At 47.8% G+C, this 24,833-nt stretch overlaps 2 protein-coding genes across 15 annotated transcripts in view; one reads left to right on the forward strand and one right to left on the reverse strand.

Annotated features, from left to right (window-relative positions):
* The window catches only part of PPIP5K1 (diphosphoinositol pentakisphosphate kinase 1), a 40,015-nt gene extending 26,107 nt beyond the window's left edge, over window positions 1-13,908 (reverse strand). For 7 of the 12 annotated variants that reach the window (XM_043921989.1, XM_043921997.1, XM_043921993.1 and 4 more), the window contains exons 1-18: window positions 13,827-13,875; window positions 8,476-8,571; window positions 8,029-8,203; window positions 7,399-7,594; window positions 6,859-6,949; window positions 6,547-6,632; window positions 6,087-6,241; window positions 5,854-5,955; window positions 5,230-5,391; window positions 4,965-5,086; window positions 3,653-3,754; window positions 3,345-3,431; window positions 3,149-3,224; window positions 2,924-3,033; window positions 2,755-2,837; window positions 2,238-2,369; window positions 1,939-2,060; window positions 1,475-1,657 (exon numbers count right to left, since the gene is read on the reverse strand). In XM_043921989.1, the coding sequence (XP_043777924.1) occupies window positions 1,475-1,657; window positions 1,939-2,060; window positions 2,238-2,369; window positions 2,755-2,837; window positions 2,924-3,033; window positions 3,149-3,224; window positions 3,345-3,431; window positions 3,653-3,754; window positions 4,965-5,086; window positions 5,230-5,391; window positions 5,854-5,955; window positions 6,087-6,241; window positions 6,547-6,632; window positions 6,859-6,949; window positions 7,399-7,594; window positions 8,029-8,175 (1,956 nt within the window). In that variant the 5' untranslated portion in view covers window positions 8,176-8,203; window positions 8,476-8,571; window positions 13,827-13,875. Of the gene's footprint in view, window positions 1-1,474; window positions 1,658-1,938; window positions 2,061-2,237; window positions 2,370-2,754; window positions 2,838-2,923; window positions 3,034-3,148; window positions 3,225-3,344; window positions 3,432-3,652; window positions 3,755-4,964; window positions 5,087-5,229; window positions 5,392-5,853; window positions 5,956-6,086; window positions 6,242-6,546; window positions 6,633-6,858; window positions 6,950-7,398; window positions 7,595-8,028; window positions 8,204-8,475; window positions 8,572-11,254; window positions 11,363-12,010; window positions 12,089-13,382; window positions 13,436-13,826 lie in introns of those variants that run through there. The other 5 variants (XM_043921996.1, XM_043921994.1, XM_043921988.1 and 2 more) reach the window with 4 other exon arrangements.
* Window positions 13,909-18,488: 4,580 nt separating this feature from the next.
* Window positions 18,489-24,729, forward strand: CKMT1A (creatine kinase, mitochondrial 1A). Of its 3 annotated transcripts, none has more exons than XM_043922329.1 (10): window positions 18,489-18,882; window positions 19,645-19,965; window positions 20,601-20,799; window positions 21,002-21,097; window positions 21,480-21,701; window positions 21,852-21,937; window positions 22,043-22,166; window positions 23,827-23,961; window positions 24,163-24,288; window positions 24,484-24,729. In XM_043922329.1, the coding sequence occupies exons 2-10, from the start codon at window positions 19,817-19,819 to the stop codon at window positions 24,595-24,597; spliced, it is 1,251 nt and encodes a 416-aa protein (XP_043778264.1). In that variant the 5' UTR covers window positions 18,489-18,882; window positions 19,645-19,816; the 3' UTR covers window positions 24,598-24,729. The 3 variants fall into 3 exon arrangements, with proteins under 3 accessions (XP_043778264.1, XP_043778263.1, XP_043778265.1); XM_043922328.1 differs by having other exon boundaries at window positions 18,732-18,882; window positions 19,678-19,965; XM_043922330.1 differs by having other exon boundaries at window positions 18,771-18,793.
* Window positions 24,730-24,833: the final 104 nt, after the last annotated feature.

The following is a 24,833-nucleotide window of genomic DNA, read 5'->3' on the forward strand; positions in this document are numbered from 1 at the left end:
AGGTGCTGCCTCAGAACTAAGTCCAACTCAAGTATGTAGGATGGTCCCAGTCAATGAAAAACGGGGAGGGGGAGAGGACACCACAGGTGGAAAGCACATTCTACCTCGCTTGTCACAAGTTCCATTCTTGCTGGTAAAGGGTAGCAAGGGAAAAAGGAAAGATGCCTTAGCTTTTTTTGATTTGACATTGAGCAATGAATTGGAAAATAAGGTATCAAGGTCCTGCCCCTTTATCAAGGCCTGCTCAGAGAAGAACACAGAAAATGCTATTCTCTAGAATAGACCCTAAGCATCTAGGCAACTTTAAGAAAGATCCTAAGTAAGACTAGTTGAGCCTAGAATGGAGAGTGAGAAGATAAAAATGGTTTTTGTCTTAAGTTACTGAGTTTGGGGTGGTTTTTAATACAGCAGTAGACAAATTGAAAAACTCTTTTATTGAAAATCCTCGGGATAGGCTATGTTATGGAACTGAGAATTTTTTGGACTTTAAGAAGTTAATACAGAGCATATGCCATATGTTAGATAATACCTGCAGCAGGGCCTAGGGCATAACCAAACACTGTTCTATGTATATGTATATATGTATACATATGTATATATGTATATATATATGTATATGTATACATACATATGTATATATATACAGAAGATGAGATGGCTGGATGGCATCACCAACTCGATGGGCATGGGTTTGGGTAGACTCCAGGAAGTGGTGATGGACAGGGAGGCCTGGCGTGCTGCGATTCATGGGGTTGCAAAGAGTCAGACATGACTGAGCGACTGAACTGAACTGAACTGATACATATATACATATATGTATATACATATCTATGTGTATGACTATTTTACACAAGATGGGATACATAGAGATTAGAAAGAGTCTTGTCATGTTGGGTTTGCTGCCAAAGGAATCTCTTCTTTTTAAATTCACTTATTTTCAGCTGCGCTGGGTCTCTGTTGTTGGGCTTTCTCTAGTTGTGGCAAGCGGGGGCTTCTCATTGTGGTGGCTTCTCCTGTTTCCGATCACAGGCTCTAGGGCATGCGGGCTTTAATAGCTGCAGCGCTCAGGTTCAGCAGTTGCAGTTCCCTGACTCTAGAGCACGGGCTCAGCATTAGTGACACATGGATTTAACGGCTCCAAGGCATGTGGGATCTTCCTGGATCAGAGACTTAATCTGTGTCCCCTGCACTGGCAGGCGGATTCTTAACCACTGGACCACCAGGCTTACCTGCCAAAGGAGTCTTAGCGGCAAGGTTATAAAAATCTTTCTGATTTTCAAAATTGTAGATGACAGATTGTGGACCCACAGTTACCTCAAAGGGGGGGTAAGGATTAAATTAAATGACTGAGTGTATGGAAAGCATGTAAAACAGTGCCTGGCATATCATAAGTACCATTATTGATTGCTATTATTTAAAATTCTAGGAATTTGGGAGTGGGGTGTATTGGGCACAAAGATAGGGACAGCCTGACCTGATCGTAATCCTCAGGGCCAAAGGGCGCGTCCTGCTGCAGAATGTGATGTAGCCGAGCCTTCACACGGTGCTGGCAGCTGCTCAGGGAATCCCCATCGCTGTCCAAGAGCCCGTTCATGTTGGCACTCTTCACCATTTGTACCAGAATGGGTGTCAACTCCCCTTCTAGAGCCAGAAGGCCCTAGAGGGAAAGCACAAAGTGTATCAGTTTTCCTTCTGCTCTACTTCCCCTAGGCTTCGATGGTCCCAGAGATCAAATGAGAGCCGGCTTGGGGGAGCTGGGGTGCAGATCAAGGAGCCCACCCTATTAATTATTCTCAGCAGCATAGGATGTACTCCTACGAGAAGCAGAAACTTCTCTGAGTTGGCACACAAAACCCTCTGAAATTTCCTGACTAGCTCTCCAAACTCTGCTTCTCCACCTAATGGAAGCTGGGACTGTGGGAGAACTAGAGCGAGCACCTTAGCAAAGGCTGCGGCAGTCATCTGGACACGGCCCTCATCAGAGGCGTAAATCTTGAGATCATGGCGGAAAGTGCTATGGAGACGAAGCAGCCCACAGCCGGGAAAGCCAGCATAGTCACCTGCGGGCAAAGGGGAGGACAAGGAATGGACAGCTATACACACCCAAGAATGCTCATTTCCCCTTTAACCTCCCCAACACCTCTGTTCCTTTGTTTCCTCAACTTACTCTCTAATCATCTTATCTCTGCCCTGCTGTGTGTCTACACCCCCCACATCCCCGGTCAACAAACACTCACCCTGTCCTCCAGGGTACATGCAGCGGAAAGCTCGCCCCAGCTCCTCAGCCTGAACACGGCCAGCCGGGGTCAGTTCTCCACCCCATTTCAGTACCAGCAAGAGGGATGGGGCCAGAGCCTCCCGCTGCGTATCTGCAGGAATAAGAGGGAGTGAACAGGTCTAGACCTAAGGAAAACTGTATGTGCTTAGTCATTCACTGGTGTCTGACTCTTGCAACCCCAGGGACTGTAGCCCACTAGGCTCCTCTGTCCATGGGATTTCCCAGGCAAGAATACTGGAGTGAGTTGCCATTTCCTCCTCCAGGGGATCTTTTTGACCCAGGGACAGAACCCGCATCACCTGCACTGCAGGCAGATTCTTTACTGTTGAGAAAATGGGGAAGCACAAGGAAAACAGTGGGGACATCTAAATGTTAAGTTTTCTGAGGAGCCCAGAAAGGTAATTTGGGAGAGAGGTCATCTGAGGATTCAAAAATAAAAGATATGAGTGGTAATGGAAAGAAGTGTTATGTCTCACCTTGCCCCTCATTAGAAGCTTTTACTCCATGAGGGTAGTAAGTCAGCTGCACCTTCCGGTTGATGCCTGAGAAGTGACCGTACCTGCAGGATAAACCCACAGTTTGCTTTCTACCCCAGCACCCAATTCTTACTGCTATTGGCCCCCTTTTTCCTATTCCCTTTCTCACATCTCCAGCACGGATTTTAACTGCTCCAATTTCCCTGTCTTCTCCTCGATCTCACCACCTGGTTCTTTCTCCAGTTCAGCCAGTAGCAGCCGTGTGATGTCCAGCACCTCCTGGAGGAAATAATAGGGTATCCACAAAGGAGGCCAAGTCCTGGCTGGTTAGGCTTTCATCCTGGTCTCTGTCTTTTCATAGTACTGCTCCGGCCAGCCAGATTCATCATCTTACCTGTAGCTGCTCTGGCCGCTTCAGTTTTAATTTCCCTGTCTTGTAGCCACCATGTTTTTCGAATAGACTAAAAAATCTGAAGAAAGGAGGAGAAGCTTCAGTATGGGCTGAGAAAGGCAAAAACCTCTGAGAGGTGCCCCTCCCCATTTCCCTTACAAAAACCTATTTGTCCAGATTAGAACACTCGGCTTTTTACCTTGGGTGTGTCACCTCCATCTTCATCTTCTGCTTGGGTGTACGATCCCCGTGACGAATGATTGCAATGACACAACGAAGTTCCATCCTAAGATCGGGAATGCTGTTAGAGCCTCTTCCCCGTCCCACCCCACACCACCACCCATTTCATCCTACTCGCCACGTCAAAGAACACAAGAAAGACTATCTGAGATGAGGAATACAGGTAGGCTCCACCAGTCAGATGGCACGGGGGCAGAAAGTGAGCACTGGTCTGACTTAGATGTTTTAAGTGGTTACTCCAGATTTTTAACTTTTACTTTTGCTCACATAGTGCCGGAAGTGGTAGGGACAATGGGAATGTCCTCAGCCTCCATGGGGATGGACCACGGGATCTGGAACTGTGGGGCAAGCTCCCGCATTATCGTGTTTCTAGAAGGAGAAACACGAAGAACCCACATGAACATGAATGAACCAGAACATGTCTGAATGAAGTTCAAAAAAACTAATAATACATTAACATAAAGTCTAAAGATCTGAAAAAAAAATTCCTATTTTGTAATAAAGATTGTGTTTACCTCTGGGTGGGAGGGGAGGGGATGTTATTAGTAAGGGTTATGCAGGGGCTTTAACTCTATGTGCTTGATTTTTTTTTTTTTTGGTTGCACCACACAGCTTGTAAGATTTTAGTTCCCTAACCAGGTATTAAACCCTGGGCCCTCAGCAGTGAAAGTGCCAAGTCCTAACCACTGGGCTGCCAAGGAATTACCTAAACTATATTCTTAATATTTTATTTCTTAAGCTCAATGGTGAATATACCGATATTCACCGTAGCCATCATTCCTTATACATTTTTGAAATTTTTACATATTAAAAAGTCAAGGTGAAAGACAGTATTATGGTATGATCATATTTAGTACAATAAGTAGTCTGTTTACATACAGAAGAAAAAGACATATTGTTATGCCTAAAACAGTTAACACTAATTCCCTCTGGGGAGAGCAATGTTGGGAAGGCAAGAGAGTTGAGGAACCCTTTCTCTACTTTCCTTTTTCACTTTTAAATCATTTTTACAGCATTTAAAGTACAGGCAGACCTCAGGGACATTGAGAGTTCAGTTCCAGACCACTGCGATATAGTGAATATCTCTATGAAATGAGTCACAGGAGTTTTCTTGTTTGGCAGTGCATATGAAAGTTACCGTGGTCTAGTAAGTGTGCAATAGTATTACGTCTAAAAAAACAATGTACATACCTTAATTAAAAAATACTTATTGCTAAAAAGTGCTAACCATCATCTGAGCCTTCAGCAAGTTCTAATCTTTTTGCAATAGTAACATCAAAGATCACTGCTCATAAAAAATAAAAAGATCACTGATCACAGATCATTATGACAAGCATAATAACAATGAAAAAGCTAGAAATACTGTGAGAATTACCAAAATGTCACACAGAGACATGAAGTTAGGAAATGCTGTTAGAAAAATGGTGAAAATAGACTTGCTCAAAGGTCGCCACAAACCTTCAAAATGTAAAAAAACACAATACCTGCAAAGTTCAACAAAATAAGGTGTCTTTAAAGTAAAAACTTCGCTATCCTCTTTAAGCCCATTCTCCCCAGCCCAGACCACTGTGTCCCTTACCCTAGAATCTTGGCACAGTCATCATAGTATTTCATTGAATTCTTGACAAAACTGAAGCCATTGACGTCACACACAAAGGAGTGACCATTGGCACGGAGGAGATCGAAACCACAAACTGTTTGCTGCAAGGGGAAGAAGGGAAGATGAGAACAAGAGAGCCACGCTTCCTTCTCAGCTTCGCCCCGCCAACCTCTCCCTCATGCCAGAGGGAGCTTCCCTGCACCCCGCTCCTGCACAACCTCCCTGCCAAGGGGCCTCTCTTCACCTTAAAAGCTACGCAGACTTTCCTGGCCACCAGCTTTTCCATGGCGGTCAGCATGACTGGATATCGAATCTCTTTCCCCTCACTGTCTCGTTCAACCTTCCCATCCAAAGCTGGAGATTTTCTGGCTTCAGCATGGGCATAGTCTGGCCCCACTGTATATACCTGCAGGTACATAGCATCACTGAGTATGCCCATAGCTCACCCTGTATGTGAGAAGGCAATATGAGCGTCATGTCTGTAGGCTAGTTTCCCAGTAAACATAAACAAAACAAACAAATCCCCTGAATATTAAGAACAAGAAGACTGACTTTTTTTTTTTTTTACTGAGATGGAACTTCAGTATCATTAAGAAAGTTTCTCCATGGGACTCTAAAACTATCGCCTAGTCCACACTAAGAAATAATTTACCAACATTATTGCATTTTCCACATTACCCTTGCCCTCGCTCTGATAGTGACAATATAAATACCTACTTCCCCAATCCTTATCTTCACCTGCATATGAAAGCCAATCCCATTCACACTTTATTTTTCATAACTGCTTCCCTACACTTCTACTTGCTTCACAAGCACCCCACCCCACTCAGACATTTATAACCTCTTAAATCCCAGTATCCACCATAACCTTGACATCTGTGCCATCTGTTGGCATAAACTCCTCATAGATGTATGAGCCTGTCTTTCGGACGCTGCTCTCTGGAGAGTAAACACTGCTTCGGCTGCCAATCTTCAGGAGAAAAAGGAAGGGGAAGAGAAAAAAAAGGTTGCTTCTAATTTGTCCCCAAGTCTTCCAGCTTCCCTTCCGACAACTTCATTCTTGCCCATCTACTTCTCTGCCTCCCCAGATGTCTCCCACACCTTACGGAAGAGGCGCTGACTTCCTCCACCAGCTGAGCTGGGGTAGTAGATGTAAACGTTGTGGTCCTCTGCACTCACGGGCTTCTCCACAAAGGGCTTGGGAAAGACGGCTCCATTTACCTCCACCTGGTCTTCACCCTCTATCAGGTTGCACTCTGAAAGGTAGGTGTTCGGTCATTCCTAGGGCCCAAGAATGCTTCCAACTCCCATTTCTCTGAGTTTTAATCTCCATAACCCTCAAATTTATATGACCATACTTTAATAATAGATATGGTAACTAACACCTATATGAGAGGTCTCAGATTCTGTCCAAAGACCTATGGCTCTAGCTCTACCCGTAGTCCAGTAACCAAAGCCTCCCAGAGACAGGTGGCACATAGCTGTCTAGAGAATGGAGACAGCTCAGTGCTCAGTCACAGAAAGCGGGGCAGGGTAGGACTGGACAAGGCCAGGTACTCACCCTCAGGCCGGGCAGGGTCACGATTGAGCACAGCGTATCGAGGCAGGTCAATACCTTCCTCCTGCAGGATCCGGTACACCTCCCTCCTGTTACCCCCGAATAAATTAGCTGGGAGAGGTGGAAGCAGGTGACGAGGGGAGAGGCTAGGGATTTCATTCACTCAGGAATTGGGAGACACCCATGTACAGAACTCAAGAGGGTTTGGTACAACAATTCAGCATGTTTGTTTGACTCTGCCCCTCCCAGAGTGGGTTCTCTAAAACAGGCGTGATCTCGGGGCCACCCATCCCACCAGTCAACAGAAAGCTGTACCTATCCTGGATGTAATACTGCATAGCCAGGTCATTGATAAGAAAAGGGTTTCGAAGCTTGGAGTAAGCAACAGCTTTGTCCAGGGGAAAGCCTGGGATGGAGAGAGGAAACAGAGAGGTGGAAGAAAGAAAGTGAGAGAAATAGTGAGAAAACAGCAAGAGAAACAGAGAAATGTGTTAAAGCTATTCGTTGCCACTGAGCTCCACAACCCGTCCAACCCAGCACTCATCCTCCTGCCCAACTTCTCAAGTCTAGAAAATCCATCAGGAAAAAAGCAAAACAGAAACTACTTGTAGGGTCCTTCCAGAGACCAATTCTGTCAGAGATCTGAAGAATCTTAGAGCTGTCCTGAGGTTTGAATATGGGCTTTAAACTAACCCCAGCAACTTCTCCAAGATGTAGGAAAAGCAAACCCATTTGCACTGTTCTCTAGTGTTGGGAAGAGAGAACGACTTCTTTACTATTTGACAGTAAGAGCCTCATTTCCCAGTCCAGCATTCCCAACACCACTCCTTCCCATTTTCCTCCACAGACACCAACCTTTGGAGTGGAAGGAGATGAGGCAGTGGCAGGATGGCCAGTTTTCCACAGGTTCATTGAGGATCACGTCTTCTCCCAGGATGATAACAGTCAGGTAATCAAACCTGCAGAGTCGCTCTAGGATCTGGGTCATTGGCTTGGACTTGGATTTCTTGGTCATGGCACAGATGCCAACAATGATCTGAGGTTCAGGAGGCTACCAGGAGGAAGTGCTGTCAGGAACTCAGGAACTTCTCACCTGAACCCGCCTTTATCAGGGAACACTGACTCATCATCTCCTTAGGGCAGAGTTTCTTGTCAGGACTTTGGACTTGGGGGGTTAAGGTTGTCTCCTAACTCAGGCCTAGACTGGGGTTCCTGCAGGGATTCCTCCTGCCATGGTGTGTACTCAGGCAGAAGAGTCAGAGAACCAATAATCATGAGACAACAGGAGGCGGGCATAAGCATAGGGACTTCAAGGAGAGGCAGTCTAACCAGTCACCACTGCCCTTGCCTTTCATCAAAAGAGGGCCTGTTTATGACAGGGCGTCTAAGCATCTGGGAAGATCGGGAGGTGGCATCTCAATCCTATGGAATCTCCACTATGGCGGGGGTCCCAACGCCAAGTGACATCATGGCCCCCAGTCTTACCACTTCATCCTCCTCATCCTCGAGGAGCTCGCTGTCACTCTCTTCTGGCCTCATGCCGAGTCCACGGGGGCCCAGCCCCTCATCTCCAGCTCCAAGGAAGAAGTGGGCTGTGGCACTGTCGCCCTCACTGGCCGGCAGTGACCACATCCCCGCCGGAGCACCCGCTCATCCCGCCCTGAAATGGAGGGGATCCCTGTTAGCTCAGAATCCAAGTCCCATGGTAGTGGGTGGGGATGGGGGATGGGGAATGAGAAAATAAGAGGGAACTACCGAGGGGAAACAGGAAACAAAGCTACAGCGTCAAGGATCAACAGGGAAGGAGGCATGTGGGCTGTGACTGGCAATGACTAAAGATCCCCAAGAGAAAATCAAGGTTTCCCTTTTTCTCCTTGCTCACCCCACCCCCAACCACGAGCCTGGGATGAGAATCAGTAGATTAACCCTTACCGTGCCGGCATGTCCCTGATTCTACCAGCAGGAAAAATCATTAACTCTAGCAGCAAATGGGAAAGGCAGTTCTTCATGGAGGGCCACTGGTGATTCCTAACAGAAAAGAAGGTTAGAGTGACATTTCAACTTTGGATTCATTCGAAATCTTCCCAGTCCTCCTCTACCTCCCAATGATAAAAAGCAGAGACATCACTTTGCCGACAAAGATTGGTAAAGTCAAAACTATGGTTTTCCCAGGAGTTGTATATGGATGTTAGAGTTGGACCATAAAGAAAGCTGAGCACTGAAGAATTGATGCTTTTGAATTGCGATGCTAGAGAAGACTCTTGGGAGTCCCTTGGACCGCAAGGAGATCAAAACAGTCAATCCTAAAGGAAATCAACATTCATTGGAAGGACTGATGCTGAAGCTGAAGCATGCTGAAGCTAAGTTCCAACACCTTAGCCACCTGATGCGAAGAGCTGACTCACTGGAAAAGACCCTGATGCTGGGAAAGACTGAGGGCAGGAGGAGAAGTGGGTGACAGAGGATGAGATGGTTGGATGGCATCACCAACTCACTGGATAATAGTGAAGGACAGGGAAGCCTGGCATGCTGCAGTCCATGGGGTCACAAAGAGTCAGACATGATTTAGCGATTGAACAACAATACAAGAGCAGAGGAACGAGAGAGCTCAGTTGCTTTTGCTCTTCACCTCTATCTTCATTCCTACCAAGGACTAACTCAAAAAAACATTGATTGATTGGGTGCACCGTATGTTCTAAGCATTGTATAAGAACATTAAAATCCCTTTGCCTGCCACTCTCCTTCATCTACTTTACCGTAAGAGAAAGACACCCAATTCCAGAAAATCTGTTCAAGAAAAAAGGTCTAGTGCTAGTTGGGAAATTGAGGATACAGGCATCCATACAACAGGCCGCAACCCATTCTCAAACTGAAATTTCAGTTTTCTCTCTACTGTCACAGGGTACACAGACACAAGGCTGGTCTAGGCCAAGGTCCTTCACAACAGAAGCTACAACGAGAAAAAAAAAAAAAAAAAAACATCCTACCTAGAGCCATTATCAGTGAGAATATATTTTTTAAAAATAATTTTATGTATCTATTTTTGGCTGTGTTGGGTCTTCCTTGCTGAGAGGGCTTTTCTCCAGCTGCAGTGAGTGGGAGCTACACTCTAGTTGCAGTTCGAGCTTCTCATTGCAGAGGCTTTTCTTGTCGTGGAGCATGGGCTCTAGGGCTCAAGGGCTTCAGTAGCTACATCATGAGGGCCCTGTAGGTGCAGTTCCTGGGCTCTAGAGCACAAGTTCAGTTGTGGTGACACAAGAGCTTTGCTGTTCTGTGGCATGTGGGATCTTCCCAGATCAAGAATCGAACCCGTATCTCCTGCATTGGCAGGCAGATTCTTTGCCACTAAGCCATCTGGGAAGCTCTGGCAATATCTTAGTTAAAATTGAATCAGAACAACCTGGAAGTTCCATTTTTGCACACATATAGAAGTAGTGGTTCTTAACTAACTGTGATTATACTGTGCAAGAAACAACTCTCAGGAGACACTTCTGGTTATCACAGTTTGGGAAGTGCTATTGGCATCTACGGAGTAGAGGCCAGGGATGCTGCTAAACATTCTAAAAAGCATAGCATATACCTCCACAACAAAGAATTGTCCAGTCCAAAATGTGAGTGGTGCCAAGGCTGAGAAACCCCCTGTAGAGAAATTTTCCCACGTATGTGCAAGAATATTCATAACCTACTGTTGGTAAGGGTAAAACCTAAGAACAATTCAGAGGTCACAAGTTAAAGGACGATAAGTATTATGCAGTATATACAAATGGCTGACTAATAGCAATTATTAAAAATGAATCAGGGGCAGGGTTCCCTAGTGGTCTAGTGGTTAAGGATCCATCTGCCAGATCAAGAGACTTGGGTTCGATCCCTAATCCAGGAAGACCCCGTGTGACTCAGAGCAGCTGAGCCTGTGGGCCACAACTATTGAGCCCGTGCTCTAGAGCCTGGGAGCCGCAAATACAGAGCCCACGTCTCACAACTGCTGAAGCCCGTGTGCCATTGAACCTGTGCTTGGCAACAAGAGAAGCCACCACCCTGCAGCTAGAGACTAGCCCCCACTCTCCACAACTAGAAGAAAGCAAAGAAAACCCAGCACTGCCCTCCCCCCAAAAACGAGAGAATTGGGGGATAAATTAGGAGCTTGAAGATTAAGATATACACACTCTCTATATAAAATAACTAAACAACAAGGACCAACTGCATAGCACAGGGAACTCTACTCAGTATTTTGTAATAATCTATAATGAAGGGACTTTCCTGGTGGGCCAGTGCCTAAGACTCTGTGCTCCCAACGCAAGTAGCCCAGGATTGATCCCTGGTCAGGGAACTGGATCCCACATGCCAGAACTAAAGATTCCGAGTGTTGCAACTAAGACCTTGTACAGCCAAAAAACAAACAAACAAAAAAACTATAATAGAAAAGAATCTGAAAAAAGAATATATATATGTGTGTGTATGTATATGGACGTGTGTATATGTATATATATATGGATCAGTTTGCTGAAACTAACACAACATTGTAAATTAACTATCCTTCAATTTTTAAAAAATGAATCAAAGCTATATAAAACATGAACAGCTTCCAAATGCAAACTGCAGAAATATACATGAAGGACAATTCTACTTGTACAAATAAAAATACTCCAAATGTTTACGACTACATACATAATTAGACACATCTGTTAACACTAGATCCTGGGGATACAAGTACCTGTTATTCTTTTCTCCCAGAATGAAATTGAGTCATATCAGCAATTTTCTACATTCTGCAAAAGTTCTCAGAAACTCTGACCAATGGATCTAATGAAAGCCACAAACTCTGTAAGTAAACGGAATGATTTAGTCTTTAGTCCTCAATAATTCCTTTCTGTATTTTTATTTTAAATCCTTACACTTCAAGTGAACTCTGAAGCTTTGATTAGAAAGGCACAGCTAATCTTTATACAGATCTTGACCTTTCTAGTCTTCATTACCTGCTTTTCTCTGTTCTTCCACCACCAGACAACGCTCTCCTTAGACTTAACATTTCCAGATGTGCACCGTAGGCCTTACACATACACACCCCTCCTGATTACAGGCTATTTCTTTGAACTCCTTCCTAGTGACCTGACCCAGTTTCCATGACTTGTGACATTCTCAAGGTCCTTGTACAGTTTAAGCAAGCCGAAATTTGTGGCAGGCTTTATCCTTTCTCTGAAGCAGGAGCTTTTTCTACGTCTAAGATTCCTAACCCTTCACACTTTCTGCCACTAAGCCCTTCCTGGTCTGCTACTGAATGTACACGATCACATTCTTGAAATTCTATTTTAACTCTATAACAGGAGACGGCAATAGAATAGCAAAGGAAAACGTGTTCACAAATGTGGGGCTGAAGGAACATGAAAGGTCTAAATTCATAGTTAACAAAGCAGAAATAGAAGCCTGACAGAAATAGCTATGAAATAAGCCAGGATTTATTTAGATGTACCTCTGGGAGAAGCTGGGCTTTAACGTGGTGTTCCAACAGCCATGGCTGGTTTCTGTGCTCTTCTCCCCTTCCTCCTCCCTCCTTCCTAATACTTTGTTGCAAAAGAAAACTTCAGACTCTACAGTTGGCTAAAGGGCAAGTCTTACTGGGGCCTGAATCTATGTGGAAGGGAGTGACGGAGAGAGGGAGGAGACAGTAGGTGAGGAGAGGGAGGGGCAGGGGCACAATCTCCTCAGGAACATCTATGTTAAATTGGATCTAGAGAAGGGATGTGGTTTCCCTGGTGGCTCAGATATTGGAGAATCTGCCTGCAACACAGAAGACCCAGGTTTTAAGAGAGGGGATAGAAGGGAGGGTGCTGTGCTATGCTTAGTCGCTTCTGACTCTTTGTGACCCCAAGGACTGTAGCCTGCCAGGCTCCTCTGTCCCTGGAATTCTCCAAGCAAGAGAACTGGAGTGAATACCCTATCCCTTCTCCAGGGGCTCTTCCTGCATTGCAGGCAGATTCTCTACCAGCTGACCTACCAGGGAAGTCCAGAAGGGAGAGTAGGTGGTTTAGTCGTTAAGTTGTGTCCGACTCTAGCGACCCCATGGACTGTAGCCTGCCAGGCTCCTCTGTCCATGGAATTTCCCAGGCAAGAATACTGGAGTGGGTTGACATTTCTTTCTCCAGGGGATCTTCCCGACCCAGGAATGGAACCCCGGTCTCCTGCATTGCAGGCAGATTCTCTACCAACTGAGGGAGGGTAAACTGTGTTAATTTCTTTATCCCTTAGAATGTAGGGCTGCTTGCCTAGTCCTCTAATTTCTTTAACCACCATGCACTTGTTGCAGGGCCCCATTAGTGGTGAAAGAGAAAGGTCAGTACAGAGTCCAGGAAGAAATAATTCCAACACAGTTAAAACTCCTCAAACCATCAACATTGTCTCCTTCAACAGTGGACCCCTTAGTTCCTACTTGATGCAGTTTTTTGTTTGTTTGTTTGTTGTTGTTTGGGTTTTTTTTTTTTTTTTGGATGCAGACTTGAATGATTCATACATTCCCTTTTTCTGGCACCGATGAAATGTGCTGATGCCCTTGTTCTCCGTTATCAATTCCCTCATACCGCTTTCTTTTCCCTACTTGCTAAAATGACTCTTCCTTGACTCCCTGAACTACCGGTCTCTCCTCCCTCACTGATCAACTGATCCAATGAACCATCCGACTAACCCTCTCCCTCACGGCCTCCCCAGCCTTAGGTAGTCGTTCAAACCCCGATGAGTCACCGCACTTGGTAACAAATGTACTTGGAACCCTCAGAGCTTTCCACCCCCTACCCCCACAGGCTGTCTGCGGGCCACTCTTTCCCCACCCGCCCTCCCTCCAGGCTCACCTCTCTCCTCTCTACAACCCCCTTCCTCCAGCCGACTCTCCGGTCCGACTCCATTCCCACCTCGCCTCACGCGGACCTGCCCACTCTGACCCTCTCCCCTGCAGACGCCCAGGCTCGGCAGGACTCCTCTTCCTCACGCAGACCTCACGCGCCCATCTCTTTTCTCGCGGACCCCCCTCCTCTGCGCGCGCCTCACTCCGCTCCGGGTCCCGACTACCACCGCCCATCCTGACTCCTCTAGCCTCTGCCCGCCCCCGCCTTCCCCGCCTCACTCTCCCTTCGCTGACATTGAGGCCTCTCCGCTGCCTCCCTTCCCAGAGCGGCCCCCCGGCCACTACCAACCAGGGCCCTCCGCACCAACGGAGCCCACTCCACCCAGCCCACCCCCTCAGATACCGCCCCCAGCCCCCAGCCACTCCCCCACCGCCCCGGGCCCTCACTCACCCGCCTCCCTGCGCTCGCGCAGCCGAACCTGCCGGCAGCGACACCTGACAGCGGCCCAATCAAAGCGCAACTTCTCTTCGGTGCCACCAATCAGCGGAGGGCGCGCACCGGCTGCGGAGTCAGGCTGCGTTGGCCGGCGCTTCTGAGTGGAGGCGGGTGGCCTCTAGTGGCTCTAGGGAGGGAGTGCAACCTGACGTTCTTTCTCCGATTTCTAACTGCGTCGCCACAGTCCATATGCTTGGTCTAGACAGAGACTTTCCAGTGAGACGAAGTTGGGCGGGGAGGGGGGCGGGGGGGAAGCAAGATGCAGAGAAAAAGGCCGAGTCTGTTGCCATTGCACGTCCGTGAGGACAAAACCAGGTCTTCTGTTTGTCTTGTAAAATAAAACGGGATATGATAGATGTAGTGGTGGTGGTTCAGTCGCCGAGTCGTGTCCGACTCTTTGTGACCCCATGGACGGCAGCATGCCAGGTCTCCCTGTCCCTCACCATCTCCTGGAGTTTGCCCAAGTTCGTGTCCATTGCATCGGTGATGCCCTCCAGGCATCTCATTCTCTGACGCCCTCTTCTCCTTCTGTCTTCAGTTTTTCCCAGCATCAGGGACTTTTTCAGTGAGTTGTCTGTTAGCATCAGATGACCAAAATACTGGAGCTTCAGCTTCAGCATCAGTCCTTCCAGTGAATATTCAGGGTTGATCTCGCTTAAGATTGACTGGTTTGATCTCCTTACTGTCCAAGGGACTTTTGGGAGTCCTCCAGCACCACAGTCAAAGGCATCAATTCTTTGGTGTTCTGCCTTCTTTATGGTCCAGCTGTCACAACCGTATGTGACCACTGGGAAGACCATAGCCTTTATTATAAGGACTTTTGTCTGCAGAGTAACGTCTCTGATTTTCAACACACTAGGGATCCAATAAATGTACATTGCAAATGTTAACAGAAGAGTGAAAGTGGTTCTGAAGACAAAAACAGAGACAGAAACAAATCAGAAATTTAAGAGATGGAAGAGAGACTTATTTATGAAGGAGACAATAAAATGGACAGACTTGGAAGGCTGAACAAGTTGATTCCTATCTCCACACATTGCTTGCTCTCTTGCCTTTGGTAGCTGTGCAGCCCCGGACAAGTCACTGAATTTCCCTCAGCCTCTCTTTTCTCACTTGTGAGAGAGTAGGACTAGAAACTCTAACTCACAGGGTACTGATTATATGAAAGCCTCTTGCATGTGTTTGTATTGTTATCTTTGCATCCTCACTCAGGTTTCCCTGGTCAAGACAATTCCAAGTTCTTTTACAAAGCAAGTTTGTGTGCCGGAAGCTCTGTGAGGCCAAACTGAAAGGCCAGAGTTTGGAACAGAGAAAGGTTTATTGCAAGGCCAAGCAAAAAGAACAGGTGACACATGCCCCCAAACCCCAAATGCTTCAAAGGTTTTTGGGGGAAAGTGTTTATAGGCAAAATTTCCAGCGGTGGGGGCGGGGGGGGGGGGTGGCTGCAGATATGTTACTGTCCTCTGATTGGTGAGTGGTGAGGTAATAGGGCGGTGCTCCAGGAATCTGTTATTCAGCCTGAAGTTACCATCTTCCACCTGGGGGCGGGGTTGGGAGGTGGCTTGTGTGTGTACTCAGTCACTCAGTTGTGTCCAATTCTTTGCAACCCCGTGGACTGTAGCCCACCAGCCTCCTCTGTCCATGGGATTTTCCTGGCACGAATACTGGAGTGGGTTGCCATTTTCTCCTCCAGGACATCTTCCCAACCAGGGAAGGTCAAACCCGTGTCTGCTGCATTGGCAGGCAGATTCATAGAGAGTCCAGTTTAATCAACTTGCCACTAGGTAACTGGCAAGGGATTTTAGAAAAGCTGGTTTTAGAAAAGGCAGAGGAACCAGAGATCACATTGCCAACATCCGCTGGATCATCGAAAAAGCAAGAGAGTTCCAGAAAAACATCTATTTCTGCTTTATTGACTATGCCAAAGCCTTTGACTGTGTGGATCACAATAAACTGTGGAAAATTCTGAAAGAGATGGGAATACCAGACCACCTGACCTGCCTCTTGAGAAATCTATATGCAGGTCAGGAAACAACAGTTAGAACTGAAAATGGAACAACAGACTGGTTCCAAATAGGAAAAGGAGTACGTCAAGGCTGTATATTGTCACCCTGCTTATTTAACTTATATGCAGAATACATCATGAGAAACACTGGGCTGGAAGAAGCACAAGCTGGAATTTAAGATTGCCAGGAGAAATATCAATAACCTCAGATATGCAGATGACACCACCCTTATGGCAGAAAGTGAAGAGGAACTAAAAAGCCTCTTGATGAAAGTGAAAGAGGAGAGTGAAAAAGTTGGCTTAAAGCTCAACATTCAGAAAACTAGGATCATGGCATCTGGTCCCATCACTTCATGAGAAATAGATGGGGAAACAGTGGAGACAGTGCCTGACTTTATTTTGGGGGGCTCCAAAATCACTGCAGATGGTGATTGCAGCCATGAAATTAAAAGACACTTACTCCTTGGAAGGAAAGTTATGACCAACCTAGATAGCATATTAAAAAGCAGAGACATTACTTTGGCAACAAAAGTCCTTCTAGTCAAGGCTATGGTTTTTCCAGTGGTCATGTATGGATGTGAGAGTTGGACTGTGAAGAAAGCTGAGCACAGAAGAATTGATACTTTTGAACTGTGGTGTTGGAGAAGACTCTTGAGATCCCTTGGACTGCAAGGAGATCCAACCAGTCTATCCTAAAGGAGATCAGTCCTGGGTGTTCATTGGAAGGACTGATGCTGAAGCTGAAGCTCCAATACTTTGGCCACCTCATGCGAAGAGTTGACTCATTGGAAAAGACCCTGATGCTGGGAAGGATTGGGGGTGGGAGGAGAAGGGGACAAGAGAGGATGAGATGGTTGGATGGCATCACCGACTTGATTGACATGAGTTTGAGTAAACTCTGGGAGTTGGTGATGGACAGGGAGGCCTGGCGTGCTGCAATTCATGGGGTTGCAAAGAGTCGGACACGACTGAGTGACTGAACTAAACTGAACTGAACTGGCAAGGGAGGAGGCTTTGTTCCTGTAGAACTAAGCATATTGTTATGTATATTCCTTTAGGAAGAACCAGGATCCTACTTTAACTGCTGCACTATAGTTTTTATATATATATATATATATATATATATATATATATATATATATAGGGGGTGGGACCTTCCACCCAAGTCTCCTGCATTGGCAGGCAGATTCTTTACCACTGAGCAACCAGGGAAGGCCCTGTGAAACAGAAGGGAAGGAGGCAGGGCACAACCTTTAAAGACTGACATAGCCTGAGGGCACAACATAAACTGATTAGCATCAACAGTCCCTGGGTTGGGAAGATCGCCTGGAGAAGGGAATGACTACCCACTCCAGTATTTTTGCCTGGAGAATTCCATGGACTGAGGATCCTGGCAGGCTGCAGTCCAAGGGGTCACAAAGAGTCGACACAACATACTTAAAAGCTAACGACACCACATTTTGAGGCTTCACTCGCCCTCTTCCGATGGCCCACACTCGGTGGAGTGCGTTTCTCTCTGAATAAATCCACTTCTTACGTATCACTTTGTCTCTCACTGAATTCTTTCTGTGATAAGACATCAAGAACCTGAGCCTCATTAAGTGCTGAAACCAGGTCTGTGACATCATTTGGAAGACCATGGATTTTGGCTGAGTTTGGGTCCTGACCACGTGGGTTCAAGGCCCATACTGGCTTTTGGATGAGTTGGAGTCCTGGTGCACAAGTTCAAGTCCCAGTCTGAGGTAAACTGTATCACCTGCACTATAGTTTTTCATTGTTCCTCCTTTGTTTCTGCTTCCTCTCCCTTCCTTGACTAGCAACTGTTTGGGTCTACCCTTTGGAACCCAGGGAAGTTCTTGGAGGCTGAAACCTATTTCCAACAATCAAGAAACTGGGGACACAGTAAGACTTCCAGGATGCCTATCCTGGGTCCTGCTTGGTCTCACCCCTTTATGAGTATGCAAGTATCCTTAGCTTAAAAATTCACCAACTTTGCCATTTGGGGAAACACTGCTTTGAGAGAGATCCCCAGGGTTCCACTTACTTGCAGCAAATAATAATAAGTCCTTCCTTCTTCTGTTCTTTGGCTTGGTTGTGTCTAATGGCTTGATACCCACCAACAGGTGAACCCAGTTTTCAGGTACACAACTGCAGAACTCCATCTAGTCTCTGATAATTACTCTCTTAGCAGGAGAAGGAATTGACGGACCGAGAACAGAGGTGATTAGCTTCTAGGGATACCCACAGAAGAGGAAGGCAGGAAATTGAGCACTAGGGAAACCTGAGAGGAATGAATGAAATGAGAGTAAAAGGATGGAATGGGGTCTCATCAGTGAGGCCAGAGGACAAGGTGAAGGGGATTTCTTCTTCTCAAAAACTCTCTTAAGATGAACAAATTTCTTACTGTCTTATAGGTACATCAAGATAGCTGACAGAGTGGACTAATGCCCCCATGCCTACCCCACCTTAACTGAGCCTCCACACTGAAGCTCGTAACTCTATTTCAGCTCCAAGTATTCATTTTCCTGCCAGGACAAAGGTCAAGTCACACCCAAGTCACACTTGGAGATCGGGAACAAAACCCTCTCAAATCTGAATATGCACTATGTGAGGAGAGAGGAGAAGAGACCAAGAGGAAGGCAGAGATTCCTTGGTGACCCTTTGCCCTTGGACACCCCTCCTCCTTACACTCTGGATTAAACAGCATTAGGGAGCCAAGAGAGGAAACACATGTGGTGGCTAGAGACCTGTGCCTGCCTGTTCCCTTCCTACACCCCGTCATCTCACCACACCCTTCACCTCACCTTACACTCCCCTTCAGCTCAGGAACTGGGAGCTACAGAGAGGAGGGGAGAAGGAGGAGGAGGAAACATAATTCCCTGCCCAACTCTGGCCCCACACCCAGCACAGACAGCAGGTAGGCAAGCCTGCCGAGAATACTCAGAGGGAGACCTGTGATCAGCAAATAGGTCCGAGCCTGGAAATTTCGCTGAGAAGAGATCCAAGGTGAAGTAAGAGGTGGAGAGGAGGATGGAGAGAGGGGGGAAAGTGGGTGATCCTAAGAAGCGGAGGAAGGACACATCAGGGCTGCAGACTTGGGGGCAAGGTGGGGTGGGGGTGGGGAAAACAGCACAGATGGAGTAAGAGTTCGTGTTTCCCCGATTTCTCTCAGGGAATCTTTGCATAACCTTGTAAGGAAACTTGCACAGGTGTGACAGGGAGGAGCCTTGGTGCTCTTCCTGGTTCGAAGGAAGAGGTGACCTTGAGGCAGCGGGGTGTCTTTCTCAGCGTCTGCCTGTGAGCTTTCTCTGTGTGTCTTCCCCGGTATCTGCTTACGCCACGGGTTCCCCGAGGCCTCCTCCCCTGGGGAGACAGAGAGGTTGCAGGAGCAGGCCGAAAAAAAAAAACAAACGAGAACAAGTTAGGCAATGTCGCTCTCTTCCACCCAACGGGGCGAAGAACGGGGGTTTCCGAGGAAACCGAGAGACTTAGGGAAGGGTGTTAGGGTTTCGCTGGTCCCCTTGGGTGCTGTCCTCCACTTGGTGCTGAAATCTGGGCGGCCTCACCTCCGGTGGGCCCATTCCCGGGCCTAGGGCTGCAAATCGCCAGTCTCCCTAATCTACCTGGGGGGGTGGTGCCTACCTCTGCCCCCGCACACCTAGCGCGGTGGCAGGCGGGAAGGCGGGGCCTGCACGAGCCCCACCCCTGGAGACTGCAGCGCTGCCTTCTGCGCCCGCCTGCCGCTAGCTCATTGCGCCTCTCCTGCAGTCTGATCGGCACCGGCTTTCACTCCCGCTCCAGCCTCCACTCCAGCCCCCATTTCGGCTCCAGCCTCGCCTCGCACTCAGCTCCGGCTCTCAGCCTGCCTGCATCGCCCCCCTCCTCCCGGTTCCTGAGCCAGCAGCTCCTGCCCTAAGATTTGTAGGCAGACCCTCAAGCCATGGCTGGTCCCTTCTCTCGTCTGCTGTCTGCGCGCCCCGGGCTCAGGCTCCTGGCTTTGGCTGGAGCTGGGTCTCTCGCCGCTGGGTTTCTGCTCCGATCGGAACCTGTTCGAGCCGCCAGTGAACGAAGGAGGCTATATCCCCCGAGGTATCAGTGTCTCGGGCGCTCCGGGGGAGGGGGGTGAAGGGGGGAGGTCGGGCAGGTGGTGATAGGGGTGGAGATGAGAATCTGGGCAATAGAGAAGGGGTATAATCGCGAAGGTTCTGGAGTGGGGCGCTGTGCAGTCTGGAAACCTCACTGGGGTGGCGGTGGGGGGAGGCCAAAACCATAAGGTGAAAGCATTCCTGGGGACTTGGAACCCGCAGTTCCCGCCCTCAAGGCCAGCTCTTGGCCCTGCGAGTTCTGGCTGCACCTACTCTGCTCAAATTCCTAATTGAGAGACCAGGAACTATCCTTTCCGCTCTCCTCCATCTCCCTTTCCTGCTGTTCTCTCCGGTTTCCTGAATTCCCCTCCTTAGTCTTTCCCCTCCCCCATCCCTAATGCTGCTTCCATGGGAGAAAAGGACGGAGCAGATACGGGAGAACTGAGCCTCCAGCCAGAGGAAGCTAGAACTCTTGGGAAAGAATAGATCCTGAAAGTCCCTAATGAGATTACCGAGGTTTAGCCCCACTCTAGTCTCCCCTCCTCCCAAGGAGCAAAGCCAGGCATGCTCCCAGCTGAGTGCACTGGGTCCAGGCCCCCTGTGCCCTCCCTCCATGGTTACTGGGTACCCCCTCCCTAGTGCTGAGTACCCAGACCTCCGAAAGCACAACAACTGCATGGCCAGTCACCTGACCCCGGCAGTCTATGCCCGTCTCTGCGACAAGACCACACCCACTGGCTGGACGCTAGATCAGTGTATCCAGACTGGCGTGGACAACCCTGGCCACCCCTTCATCAAGACTGTGGGCATGGTAGCTGGTGATGAGGAGACCTATGAGGTAGGGGGCCCCAGAGTTTCCTGGTCAAACCCTGTCCATCTTCCCGGCAATCCCAGTTCCTCCCCCCTGAAGCCCCTCACTTTCCCTTAAGACTGGACCATCCATACTCGTGTTTTCTGACCCGGTGAAATCAATCCACAACGAAAGCTTGGGAAGGGATTCCCTCTCCTTAACCACCTTCTCCCTCTCAACTCCCCCTCAGGTATTTGCTGAGCTGTTTGACCCTGTGATCCAAGAGCGACACAATGGGTATGACCCCCGAACGATGAAACATACCACCGACCTGGATGCCAGCAAGGTGGGTCAAATATCCCACTTCTGATTTGCATTGCCTTTTGGACAACATACTGTTTTCTCCAGTCCCTTCAACCATAATTATTCCCTGACTCATAGTCATTATACTGCTGAGCTTTCAAGTCTCAGTGTGGGGAAAGAGTTGTATGTTAAGGAGCAGCGGCTGTGGAGAGGCGCAGGCGTTGAGAATGGCCACACCCCAAGGTGGGCAGTGTGGGGGAGGGTTCACAGTGAATGCCCCTTCAGTTGGAGTGTTTGCCCAATGGGCTGTCCTTCCAGCGCAGGCAATGAAGACTCCTCTAGTCCTTACGGTCTCTCATTCCCAAGGCCCTCAGCTCCCATCCACCTTGTTTCTGTGACTTACCTTAATCTCTACTATTCCCCAGATCCGTTCTGGCTACTTTGATGAGAGGTATGTATTGTCCTCGAGAGTCAGAACTGGCCGAAGTATCCGGGGACTCAGCCTGCCTCCAGCCTGTACTCGGGCAGAGCGACGAGAGGTGGAACGTGTCGTCGTGGATGCGCTGAGTGGCCTGAAGGGTGACCTGGCTGGACGCTACTATCGGCTCAGTGAGATGACAGAGGCCGAGCAGCAGCAGCTAATTGATGTGAGAGGCTTTGAGAGGGAGCTGGGCAGGAGGGGCAGATGGAAAGACAAGAGAGTCAAGGGAGGCTGGGGCCAGATGAGGTAGACGGGCTCTGAGAAGCCCGGAGACTACCATTAAATTCTTAACCCAAGTCCCTTTAACTCTCCTCAGGACCACTTCCTGTTTGATAAGCCTGTATCCCCATTATTAACCGCAGCAGGAATGGCTCGAGACTGGCCAGATGCGCGTGGAATCTGGTATGAGGCTTAGCTTACCCCAGGCTTCCGTAAGTGCCCCTTTTTTCTGTATCTCTCCCTTGCCCTGCGTCTTAATTCCAGTCCCTCCCTCTCTCCTGCCTTCAGGCACAACAATGAAAAGAGCTTCTTGATCTGGGTGAATGAGGAGGATCATACACGGGTCATCTCCATGGAGAAGGGAGGCAACATGAAGAAAGTGTTTGAAAGATTCTGCCGAGGCCTCAAAGAGGTTGGAGAAGAATGTATAAGGGAACTAGGTGGGAGGGCTTAAGGAAGAAACAAAGACTAGAATAGGTAGATGGAGGATATAATTTATCAACTAACCCAGGACACTTTTCGTGAAAGAGATTACCACCAATCACTCTAGGAGGACAATAGGTATAAATCAGAACTGTCCAGGGTATACGGTCCTGGTATATATGGACCAGGTATACATAAACCTGGGTATATGATCATCCTAAGAATAGGAAGAGAGAAAGAATGTCAGGAATCTAAGGAAGTAAATAAAGCAGTTGCCAAATAATGCAAAGAAGGAATTGAGGTGGCGAGTCAGTGCCTGGGGGGTGTGTTGTGGGATGTGCAGATATAAGGGGAAGGCTTAAGCTTGGAGGACTATAGGGAGTGAGGGGTTGGTATGTTCCTGATTCTCATGTAACCACCCTTTTCTGAGCCAAGGTAGGCCTTTACTCTAGATTCTGTCATTCTCACTAAAGTAGCATGTCTAGATTTTAAGCTGATTAGGAGGGAAAACAGGGAAGGTGGAGGATGGAATGGTTTAAGTTCCAGACTGTGTGGCTCTACATGAGGGGTTGAACTGGATCCTCAGTCCTATAGGAATTAGGTTTCCATATTCGAGTCTAGATTAGAAATTCCCATAAATCCAATCCTTATTGTATGGTCTCATATATACAGTTCTGTTTTGGACTTGTAAAGGGAGAGAACTCTCCTTTTAGAATCTTAGCTGGGTTCCTATTATTTTTAGCAAGTAATAGGTAACATATCTTGACTTTAAGTGGGTAGGCAGGTACTTTTGATATGTCTTAGTATTCTCATCTGTAAAATTGGGTAAGAAGACTTCCTACATTTAAGTGGTGGGGATTAAGTGAGATAACGCATATAAAGCGTGTGGCCCATAGTAAATGTTCGCAAGTGTTAGCTGCAGTTATTATTCTAGATGGAAGGATTTCCTCTTGTTCAACATGTCTAATATCCCCCATGTCACAGTTCTTTCTGAACTATGAACAGGGTTCCCCTTAGGTTACATAGTGGTCTTCACGAATATTGCCCTGGCAGGTCTCCAGTCTCTTCAACTCTAGTAGTCATCTTCATGATTGGGATGTTTAAGTGGAACAAGAACACGCTTCCCACCCTCCTCCCGCACCCTCCACAAGTATGAGTCCAGCTTTTCTGCTCCATTTTCACCTTTCTGCTTTCTCTTTTTCCACAGCTAACAGGCTCTCTTGCCTCTTCCTGTTGCAAAGCCTACACCCTCATTTTCTGGCTGAAAGAATCCTTCCAAGCTCTAGCTCATTAGCAAAGTAAAGATGTCAATGCATGCAGAACTCCCTGAATAATCAATCCTTTCTCAGTTCAGTTTACCACCTCTGTTCATCTCCCTAGATCATCCTTAGCACATCATTCCCTGAAGTTTCTCTTCTTCCACACAGGATATTTTTGCACAATCTCATCATGATGGGCTTGCAACATCAAAAATATCTTTTATGCATGATAATAATGAGCCATTTCCACCAAAAAAAAAAAAAAGCAGTGTCATTCTTTCACATGTCAAATCTTTGGTTCTAGACATATTTCTAGAGCTCCTATGGGTCCAGCTAAGGGAGGGTTTGCACAGGCCTGACATGTCCCTAACTCAGGCTTTGTGCACGCAGGTGGAGCGGCTGATCCAGGAACGTGGCTGGGAGTTCATGTGGAATGAGCGTCTGGGATACATCTTGACCTGTCCGTCTAACCTGGGCACTGGACTTCGGGCAGGAGTGCACATCAAACTGCCCCTGCTGAGCAAGGTAAAGGAGTTGTGGGGCTAGAGAGGGGTGTGAGGGAGGAAGTGGCCATGTGGGGTGGGAGAGGGATTGTGTGCTTTGGAAAGGAGCAGGCATTGTAGCTCGAGTCAAGGGAAAGAGCTCTGGGCAGGTTCAGGGCTCTTTCGGGTAGGACCAGTCTCAGCCTCTATTGATCCTGCCCCCAAATCTCTATCTCCCTTCTAGGATAGCCGCTTCCCAAAGATCCTCGAGAACCTAAGGCTCCAAAAACGTGGAACTGGAGGAGTAGACACAGCGGCCACAGGCAGTGTCTTTGATATCTCTAATTTGGACCGACTGGGCAAGTCAGAGGTAAGATTCTCAGGGATTATGGATAGGTCTGTGGGGGGTGATTTGACAGGGAGTGAGCCTCAAGAATGTAACAGAATTTGAAATGAAACTCAGGTTGACTGGGGGAAAACTGGCAATGAGTTCCCAGAGCAGGCAAATCAGTGCTAAAGAGAGTCAGGTTGTGGGAAGCAGAGATCAAGAGTCAGTATCATCCAGGTGGAGCTGGTGCAGCTGGTCATCGATGGAGTAAACTACCTGATTGACTGTGAACGGCGTCTGGAGAGAGGCCAGGATATCCGCATCCCTCCACCTCTCCCCAACAAGCATTAACTCCCGTCCCCAGCGGATGACTCAAGACTCCCAGGACCTCTGCCATTCTAATGGCAGCCCATTCTCCTTGCCCTGGGTGCCACCATCAACCCCCACCCCCCTGTCCTAGTAAAGGCTCCGTGCTATGCTTCAGTTGTCTGTGTTATTTCTAATGGTGGGATGAGGAGGAACTAGCTTCCAGGAGAAAATAAAAAGGCAATGGGATTATTTATGATGAAAAGAGACTCCAGATATGG

The sequence above is a fragment of the Cervus elaphus genome, chromosome 13, assembly GCF_910594005.1.
Source record: "Cervus elaphus chromosome 13, mCerEla1.1, whole genome shotgun sequence".
Taxonomy (NCBI): domain Eukaryota; kingdom Metazoa; phylum Chordata; class Mammalia; order Artiodactyla; family Cervidae; genus Cervus; species Cervus elaphus.

Bases quoted from the DNA above. Each gene is read 5' to 3' on its own strand.
- CKMT1A (XM_043922329.1), top strand. From the start codon at position 19,817: ATGGCTGGTCCCTTCTCTCGTCTGCTGTCTGCGCGCCCCGGGCTCAGG. The intron at 19,966-20,600 runs GTATCAGTGTCT...CCCCCTCCCTAG, and splicing joins AGGAGGCTATATCCCCCGAG to TGCTGAGTACCCAGACCTCC. The intron at 23,962-24,162 runs GTAAAGGAGTTG...TCTCCCTTCTAG, and splicing joins AACTGCCCCTGCTGAGCAAG to GATAGCCGCTTCCCAAAGAT.